Consider the following 8,688-nt stretch of genomic DNA (forward strand, 5'->3'; position numbering starts at 1 on the left):
ATGTATCTACCACCCAGCTTAAGAAGCAGGACATCATCACACTATTGATGGTCTGTGTGTACCCTCTCCAATGCCATCTTCCTTCCCAACCTGCGCTTACTGTAGTCCTGAATTTTATCTTTCCCTAACTGCAATATTATGTTCCCAACAGTCATCCATGTTAAGGTGTGTGGTTATTGTTCATTCATTTTCACTGCCGTATAGTATTCCACTAAGTAAAATTGCTTTATCCATTACTTTTGGACAGACATTTGGATTTTTTTCAGTTTCTTCCCCTTAGTTTCTAGTGGTGCGGCTATGAATGTTTTGGACGTGTTTCTTGGACACACGTGCAAGATTTTCTCCAAGGCACATGCTTATGAGTGGTTTTAGGAGGCTGTGGGTTATCCAGATCTTCACCTTCATGGGACAGCATGAAATTGCACCAATTTATAAACTCAGCAGAAATGTATGAGAAGTGACATCTTAATGAGTCTTCCAATTCATGGGTATGTTTCTCCTTTTATTATTAAAGTCTTTAAAACCTTTTTCTTTTCCTTTTTTCTTTTCCTTCTTCCTTTTTCTTTTCTTTTTTTTTATTTTAGGGCCATACCCACCTCATATGGAAATTCACAGGTTAGGGGTCTACTTGGAGCTGTAGCTGCCGGCCTATGCCATAGCCACGGCAAAACCAGATCCCTGCTGCATCTGAAACCTACACCATGGCTCACAGCAACGCTGGATCCTTAACCGAGATAGGCCAGGGATCGAACCTGTGTCCTCATGGATACTAGTCAGATTCATTACCACTGAGCCACAATGGGAACTCCAAAATTTTTTTTAACAGCCATACCTATGGCATATGGAAGTTTCCTGGGACTAGGGGTCAAACTGGAGCTGCATATGCAACCTATGCCACAGCCATGGCAACACCAGATTGGAGCAGCATCTGTGACCTAAGCCACAGCTTACCACAATGCTGGATCCTTAACCCATCGAGCCAAGCCAGGGATGGAACCCCAATCCTCACAGACACTGTGTCAGGTCCTTAACCCACTGAGCTACAACGGGAACTCCCTAAAATCTTTAAATTTTTTCAGTACAGTTTTTTTTTCAGACTTGCATATTCAAGTCTGAAAAATCTTTTGTCAAATTCAACCCAATGTCTTTCATATTTTTGATGTTGTTTTAAATGGTTTTAAAAAATTCAATTTGATTGTTTATTGCTAGTATATAGGCTAGCATATAGGCTTCTCTAAAAATCCTGTATTCTACAATCTTACTACATGTATTCATTAATTCTAGGAACATTTTGGGGTATATTCCTTAGGATTTTCTACATAAACGATTCTGTCATTTGCAAACAAAAACAATTTTACCTCCTTCCACCTCCCCAAACTGTGGGCCTTTTTTTTTTTTTTTTATTGAGGTACAATTGACAAATAAAATTGTAAGGTATTTAAAGTGCATGACAGGAGTTCCCGTCGTGGCACAGTGGTTAACGAATACGACTAGGAACCATGAGGTTGAGTGTTTGATCCCCGACTAGGAACCATGAGGTTGTGGGTTTGATCCCTGGCCTTGCTCAGTGGGTTAAGGACCCGGCATTGCCATGAGCTGTGGTTTAGGTTGCAGACCCGGCTCGGATCCTGCGTTGCTGTGGCTCTGGCGAAGGCCAGCGGCTACAGCTCTGATTAAACCCCTAGCCTGGGAACCTTCATATGCAGTGGGAGCAGCCCTAGAAAAGGCAAAAAGAGGAGTTCCCATCGTGGCGCAGTGGTTAACGAATCCGACTAGGAACCATGAGGTTGCGGGTTCGGTCCCTGCCCTTGCTCAGTGGGTTAAGGATCCGGCGTTGCCGTGAGCTGTGGTGTAGGTTGCAGACCCGGCTCGGATCCTGCGTTGCTGTGGCTCTGGTGTAGGCCGGTGGCTACAGCTGTAGGCCAGTGGCTACAGCTCCGATTCGACCCCTAGCCTGGGAACCTCCATATGCCATGGGAGCGGCCCAAGAAATAGCAAAAAGACAAAAATAGATAAATAAATAAATAAAGAAAGAAAGAAAGAAAGAAATAAAGCAAAAAGACAACAACAACAAAAAAGTGTATGACATGATGGCTTGATAGATATATACATTATTAAAGGATTCCCCCCAGAGTTAATTAACATATCAATCATGTTACAGATTTACCTTTTTATTTTGGTGAGAACATTTAAATTCTACATTTTTAGCAACTTTCAGTTATACAATACAGTGTTACCAACCATACTCATCACATTATACATTAGATCCTCCTACCTTACTCATTTTACAATTGAAAGTTTGTACCCTATTACCAAACTGTCCCTATTTCCTCTACCCCATTCCCTGGCAAGCACTATTCTACTCTCTGTTTCTATTCAAATTTTTTTTTGTTTTTTTGCTTTTCAGGGCCACACCCTCGGCATACTGAGGTTCCCAGGCTAGGGGTCTAATTGGAGCTGTAGCCACTGGCCTATACCAGAGCCACAGCAACGCAGGATCCGAGTCGCGTCTGCAACCTATACCACAGCTCACGGCAACGCCGGATCCTTAACCCACTTAGCAAGGCCAGGGATCGAACACTCAACCTCATGGTTCCTAGTCGGATTCGTGAACCACTGAGCCACAACGGGAACTCCTCAACGCCAGATTCTTAACCCCACCGATGGAGGCCAGGGATCGAGCCAGCAACCTCAGGGATCCTAGTCAGGTTTGTTAACCACTGAGCCACGAAGGGAACTCCAGTATTTTTTTTTTTTTTTTTTTTTTAAAGATTCCACATATAGGCAGAGGAAACGAATCCTCCTAGGAACAATGAGGTTTTGGATTCGATCCCTGGCCTCGCTCAGAGGGTTAAGGATCCGGTGTTGCCATGAGCTGTGGTGTAGGTTGCATATGTGTCTCAGATCTGGCATTGCTGTGGCTGTGGTGTAGGCTGGCAGCTGTAGCTCTGATTCAGCCCCTAGCCTACGAACTTCCACATGCCACGAGCGCAGCCCTAAAAAAAAGCAAAAAAAAAAAAAAATCCACATATAAGAGATACCATGTGGTGTTTGTCTTTTTCTGTCTGTCTATTTTACTTAGCATAATGCCCTCCAGATTCATCCATGTAGTCACAGTCCTAAGCCAATAACCATGGTCATGTTCTGGTTGGCTGGGGATGAAGTCACCACCACCCTTGCTACATGAACTGAGAAGGGGAAGGGGCTTTATTGAGAAAGATCAGGGTCCTATTACTTTAAGAACAGGGAATGAAATTGACAGAACACTGTAAACCAGGTATAATGGGAAAATAAAAACCATTTAACAAAGAATGGGGAATGGACGTCAGGTAGATAGAAAATACGTATGGCTATACAGCATTTATATTTTTTGCTGTTACATAAAGAAGCCAAAGTTGTAAATTTATTTTCATATTTTTTCCATTAAAAAACTGCATCTTTGGGGAGTTCCCTGGTGGCTCAGTGGTAAAGCATCTGGCATTGTCACTGCTGTGGCTCTGGGTACAGCTGTGGTGTGGGTTCAGTCCCTGGTCTGGGAACTTCTGCATGCTGAGGGCACAGCCAAAGGAACACAAAAACTCATATCTTTGATAATTTTTACCTAATTTTCTTCTTAATGTTTTCATGGTTTATATCTATCTACTTAATTCATCCTGAATTTATTTCAGTTTAAGATATGAGGTGAGGATCTAAGAAAGTTTTCTCCAAGTTACTAAGTAATCTTTTAACTTATCTTCACTTATTCCACTTATTCCTTCAGTAAAACCTGATACTTAACCCGGTACTTCTATAACAAGCCCTGTGCTAAGCATTCTAACATATATTAAGACATTAACATTTATAAGGATTTTATGAGGTAACTACTATTATTATCTCCATATATATACATGAGGTGCAAAGAAGTATTGATTACTCAAGATCAAATGGCTAGGAGTTCCTGTTGTGGCTCAGTGGTAATGAACTTGACTAGTATCCATGAGGACGAAGGTTCAATCCCTAGCCTTGATCAGTGGGTTAAGGATCCGGCATTGTCATGAGCAGTGGTGTAGGTCACAGATGCGGCTTGGATCTGGCGTTGCTGTGGCTGTGGCATAGGCAGGCAGCTACAGCTCTGATTTGACTCCTAGCCTGAGAATTTCCAGATGCCATGGATGCGGCCCTAAAAAGCCAAAAAAAAAAAAAGATCAAACGGCTAATAGGCAGCTAGGTAGCAGGCTTCTAGTAGCTGTTCTCAGTCTCTGCTATATTGTCTTTCAAAATCATTGATGTCTATAGCATGCCTTGCAACTACCAGCTTTGCAGCTAGTAGGTTTCTATTGTACTCATGAATATTTTTATTCCTACTAGTTGGCTTGCACCAAGAATCAGTTGTTTGCTTCCAAGCTTTGATTTCATAATTGGATTTGTTATTTAATGAGATATTTTAGCTAAAGATAAGCCAGTGAAATATGAGTGTAAAAGCAAAGCTGATTCTATGAAAACTAAGTTTTGATTCATTTCAGTGGGTTACATAAAGCCAGATAATGAAAAAAGTTGTTGATTTAGGTATGGGCATGGACTATGAAGATTGGCAAATAGACAAACGAAAAGCAAAAACTCTAGAATTATGCTCACAGATATTTTTCTCAAGCATCTTTAAAAGTTTTTTTTTCACCACTGAAACAAATTCTGAAAGTACACTTTATTTATTTATTTATTTTGCTTTTCAGGGCTGCACTTATGGCATACGGAGGTTCCCAGGCTAGGGGTCGAAATGGAGCTACAGCTGCCGGCCTACCCCCACAGCTCACGGCAATACTATGAGCTGTGTTAGGTGAGCAAGGCCTGGGATGGACCCTCACTCCCATGGATGCTAGTCGGATTTGTAATCTGCTGAAACACAATGGGAATTCCTGAAAGTACACATTATGAATGTGGTTTACAATGGGACCTAATCAAACTGACAAGCTTTTGTACAGCAAAGGAAATCATAAAAAAAATACAACTTGTGGAATGGGAGAAAATAGTTTCAAACGATGCAACTGACAAGGGCTTAATCACTAAATATACAAACAACTTATACAATTCAACAGCCAAAAATCCAACAATCCAATTGAAGAATGGGCAAAAGAACTGAATAGACATTTCTCCAAAGAATATATACAGATGGTCAATAAGCATATGAAATAATACTCAACATCACTGATTATTAGAGAAATGCAAATAAAAACTACTATGAGATACACCTCCACACCAGTCAGAATGGCCATCATTAACAAGACAACAAATAACAAATGCTGTAGGGGGTGTGGAGAAAAGAGGACTCTCCTACACTGTTGGTGGGAGTGTAAATTGGTACAACATACATTGGAAAGTTGAAAATTTCCAACTATGGAAAACAAGATGGAGGTACCACAGAAAAATAAATACAGAACTACCATACGACCCAGTAATCCCACTCCTGGGCATATATCCGGAGAAAACCTTCCTTGAAAAAGACACATGCAACCATATGTTCACTGCAGCACTACTCACAATAGCCAGACATGGAAACAACCTAAATGTACAACAAAAGATGAATGGATTAAGAAGTTGTATGTATACACAATGGAATACTACTCAGCCATAAAAAAGAACAAAATAATGCCATTTGCAGCAACATGGATGGAACTAGAGACACTTGTACTAAGTGAAGTAAGTCAGAAAGAGAAAGACAAATACCATATGATATCACTTATATCTGGAATCTAATATATGGCACAAATGAACCTTTCCACAGAAAAGAAACTCATGAACTTGGAGAATAGACTTGTGGTTGCCAAGGGGGAGGGAGAGGGGGTGGGGTAGATTGGGAGCTTGGGGTTAATACATACAAACTATTGCCTTCAGAATGGATAAGCAATGAGACCCTGCTGTGTAGCAATGGGAACTATATCCGGTCACTTGTGATGGAGCGTGATGGAGGATAATGTGAGAAAAAGAATGTATGTGTGTGTGTGTGACTGGGTCACTTTGCTGTACAGTAGAAAATTAACAGAACACTGCAAACCAACTATAAAGGAAAAAATAAAAATCATTATAAAAAATGAATGTAGTTTAAACAAGAAAGACTACAACAATCATTACATTCATTTTCAAAGATAAGGATACATACATAGATTAGTGAATACATATGTATTTCCAGGTTTTAATTTCAAATAAATATTTAAGGCATGTATTTCTTTTAAATTGACTTTTTTTGGCTGCTCCCCCTGGAACTTCTCAGGCCAGGGATTGTGAGCCCCCACCACAGCACTTACCCAAGCTACAGCAGTGACAAAGCCAGATCCTTAACTGCTAGGCCACCAGGGAACTCCTAAATTGATCTTCTGCTCCAAACTTTGCTCCACCCAAATAACTATGTACTAGACCAAATCTTTCTTTAAGGAAGTCTTCTACTGAGGTTAGTCAATACTCTTGGCATCATTTGTTGATTTGAACTTTGATGATTAGAAAGTCTATTTTAATCTTCTATTAGATGTTTATGTGTACTGTTTTATCTTTCTAGACTATCGATTCCACTGTTTGACTTGTTTGTTCTTGAGTTAGTGTTTTAATATATGATAAATTTTTTGTTCAATATTTCTTGGCTATTTCACCTCATTAATTTTTTGGACATTTAATAATTCAGAAGTCTATCATAAATACATTCTCATTGAGAATATCTGAATTGGTTTTGAAAGGTTCTAGTGAAGAAGGTATGTTGAATTACTATAACTTAAAAATGAGGCAAGATTAAGAAACACACATATAATCTAGGGTCAGAAACATTAAGACATAGCAGACATAGTTGTGGTACACTGAGTTTTTTATATTCTCTGACAAGACTGCATGAGCCAACGAAGATAGAATGTAAGACACTTCTGCAGACTGGAGCACATGCTAAAAAACTGCCTATGGGAGTTCCCATGTGGCTCAGTGGGTTAAGAATCCAGCATTGTGACTGCATCAGCTCAGGTCACTACTGTGGCATGGTTTTGGCCCAGGAACTTCTTCATGCCATGGGTGTAGCAACAAAACAAACAAATAAAACTGTCTAGGAGGGGATAATTCGTGGAGATTAGGATGGAGCTATGTTTACAGATTCAGGTAAGGAGTCAGCTTTCTCCCACTCTCATGTTCAGCTCATCTTTAGGAAAGGAGCTTGCTCATTTGCTCGCTAAACACCTGCTTCACCTGTTTGTTCCTCAGGGTGTAGATGAAAGGGTTGAGCACCGGGGTCACCACAGTGTTGAGCAAGGCCACCACCTTGTTCCTGTCCTCCCCCTGGCGGCCCTTGCCTGACCGGACATACATGAAGATGCAGCTGCCATAGAAGAGAGACACAACAATGATGTGGGAGGAGCAGGTTGAGAAGGCTCTCTGCCTCTCCTTGGCCAAGGGGATGCGCAGGATGGTGTGGAGGATGTGGCCATAGCAGGTGGCCGTCACCAACAGGGTGCCCAGTAAGCTGACGTTGGCCATAATAAAACCCAGGAGCTCTATCAGACTTGTGTCTGCACATATGAGTTCCAGGAGCGGGAAGTTATCACAGAAGAAATGATTAATGACATTGGGGCCACAGAATGGCTGCCGAAATATGATGAAACTTAGAACGACAATAGGAAGGAATCCTGTCATCCATGAATAAAGGACTAACTGGACACAGACTCTTTTGCTCATGATGGTGACATAATGCAAGGGGTTACATATGGCCACATACCTGTCAAAGGACATCACTGCCAGGAGAAAGAACTCTGTGGTGCCCAGGGAGAAATAGAGGAAACTTTGTAAGAAACAGCCTGCTAGGGAGATGGTCTTATGTCTGGTCAGGATGTTGGTCAGCATCTTGGGGAAGATGACTGAGGTGAACCAGATCTCCAGGACAGCAAAGTTGCGGAGGAAGTAGTACATGGGGGTGTGGAGGCGCCTGTCCATGAGGGTGACGACCACGATGAGGAGGTTCCCCAGCAGAGTGAGGAGGTAGGTCAGGAGGAGCCCCAGGAAGATGAGCATCTGCAGTTCACAGGCATCCGAGAGCCCCAGCAGGACAAACTCGGTGACAGTGGTGAGGTTCCCCATGGCTCCTCTGAGCTCTGCTGGAGCTGGCCAATCAGAGTGTGCAGCATCAGGAGCCATGATGTTCTAGGGACCTGAGGATGCTTGGAATGGAAAGGAAAGAGGCACTTTGAGCTGAAGGCATCCTTTATTTTTTTGATCTACAAGTCCCTTTTTCTCCTTCCTCAGGTTGGTTGTCCAGATCCCTCATTGAGTTTGCATCAGTCACATTGTTTAACCCAATGGTCTCATATTCTGTTTGGGAAATGTTCTGCCTTTATTCACTCTTTTTCCTTTTCTTGTGTTTTTGTAAAGAAACTGTATGAAATCCCTTTCATTCTTTTAGATCAGGTGACACCTTTTCTCAGATTTGTCCAAATGTTTGTAAGGAGCCTCTCAAGTACATAAACCTTTCCTTCTGCCAATCCTATATCCAGCGGATCACAGATCTTTATTGAAAGTGTTGAAGGGATATATACTCTAGAACTTGTTACAGAGGATTTAAAGTTAGAGACACTGTGTGGCTGCATCTGAGTTCCATTATTTACTAGCTGGTCTGGGGCCAGTTATCTTACTCACCAACACTTTGCTTCTTCAGTTGGAATTCTAACACTACATACGTCAAAAATCCTC

At 41.6% G+C, this 8,688-nt stretch overlaps 1 protein-coding gene across 1 annotated transcript; it reads right to left on the reverse strand.

The window, feature by feature from the left end:
* Nucleotides 1-6,936: 6,936 nt before the first annotated feature.
* On the reverse strand, nt 6,937-8,402 carry LOC125136458 (olfactory receptor 49-like). The gene has a single exon (XM_047797283.1). It carries the CDS (start codon nt 8,134-8,136, stop codon nt 7,150-7,152), a length of 987 nt encoding a protein of 328 aa, XP_047653239.1. The 5' UTR covers nt 8,137-8,402; the 3' UTR covers nt 6,937-7,149.
* Nucleotides 8,403-8,688: the final 286 nt, after the last annotated feature.

The sequence above is a fragment of the Phacochoerus africanus genome, chromosome 9 (assembly GCF_016906955.1).
Source record: "Phacochoerus africanus isolate WHEZ1 chromosome 9, ROS_Pafr_v1, whole genome shotgun sequence".
NCBI lineage: Eukaryota > Metazoa > Chordata > Mammalia > Artiodactyla > Suidae > Phacochoerus > Phacochoerus africanus.

Bases quoted from the DNA above. Each gene is read 5' to 3' on its own strand.
- LOC125136458 (XM_047797283.1), bottom strand. From the start codon at position 8,136: ATGGCTCCTGATGCTGCACACTCTGATTGGCCAGCTCCAGCAGAGCTC.